The sequence below is a fragment of the Eimeria mitis genome, genomic scaffold, assembly GCF_000499745.2.
Source record: "Eimeria mitis Houghton genomic scaffold, Emh_scaff541, whole genome shotgun sequence".
Classification (NCBI taxonomy): domain Eukaryota; phylum Apicomplexa; class Conoidasida; order Eucoccidiorida; family Eimeriidae; genus Eimeria; species Eimeria mitis.
The window spans coordinates 17,305-17,853 of record NW_013573683.1 but is presented as its reverse complement, the minus strand read 5'-3'; the positions used below and the strand labels follow the sequence as shown (position 1 = coordinate 17,853).

Genomic DNA, 549 nt, shown 5'->3' with positions numbered 1-549 from the left:
GGGGTTGGTGCTGCTGCTGGGGTTGGGGTTGGTGCTGCTGGGGTTGGTGCTGGTGGTGGTGGTGGTGGGGGTGGGAAGAGGTGTTGGTGGGGTTGTTGTTATTTGCTTCTTGTTCATCGCTGCTGCTGCTGCTGCTGCTGCAGCTGCTGCTGCTGCTGCAGCTGCTGGTATGTATTTCGTGTCCTAATCCATATTGTGTGAGTATGTGTTTAGCTTTTTTTTTATTATATCTTTGTATATTTATTTGTTTTTTATTTATTTTTTTTTCTTTTTTTGTTGGTGGCCTCCATTCTATCATTTTATTTACTATATCTATCGCTCTCCCTAATTCTGTTGCTTGGAAGCCTGTTGTTTTTAGCTGCTGCAGCAGCAGCTCAAGAGAAGGAGCAGCAGCAAAAGAACAACCACGGACTGCTGGTATACCTGGTGGTAGCGGTGCTGATGCCTGCAACACTGCTGCTGCTGCTGCTGCTGGATAGCTTGATGGGGTTGTGTATGTGCTGCAGAATGGAACGCTGCTGCTGCTCTCTTCTTCTTCTTCCTCGTCCT

General features: G+C 47.5%; 1 protein-coding gene across 1 annotated transcript in view; it reads right to left on the bottom strand.

Annotated features, from left to right (window-relative positions):
* Nucleotides 1–113: 113 nt before the first annotated feature.
* The window catches only part of EMH_0015670 (uncharacterized protein), a gene marked incomplete at both ends in the record, with an annotated part of 819 nt that continues 383 nt past the window's right edge, over nucleotides 114–549 (bottom strand). The window contains 2 exons of the mRNA XM_013500446.1: nucleotides 114–183; nucleotides 424–549. Coding sequence (XP_013355900.1) covers nucleotides 114–183; nucleotides 424–549 — 196 coding nt within the window. The remainder of the gene's footprint in view (nucleotides 184–423) is intronic.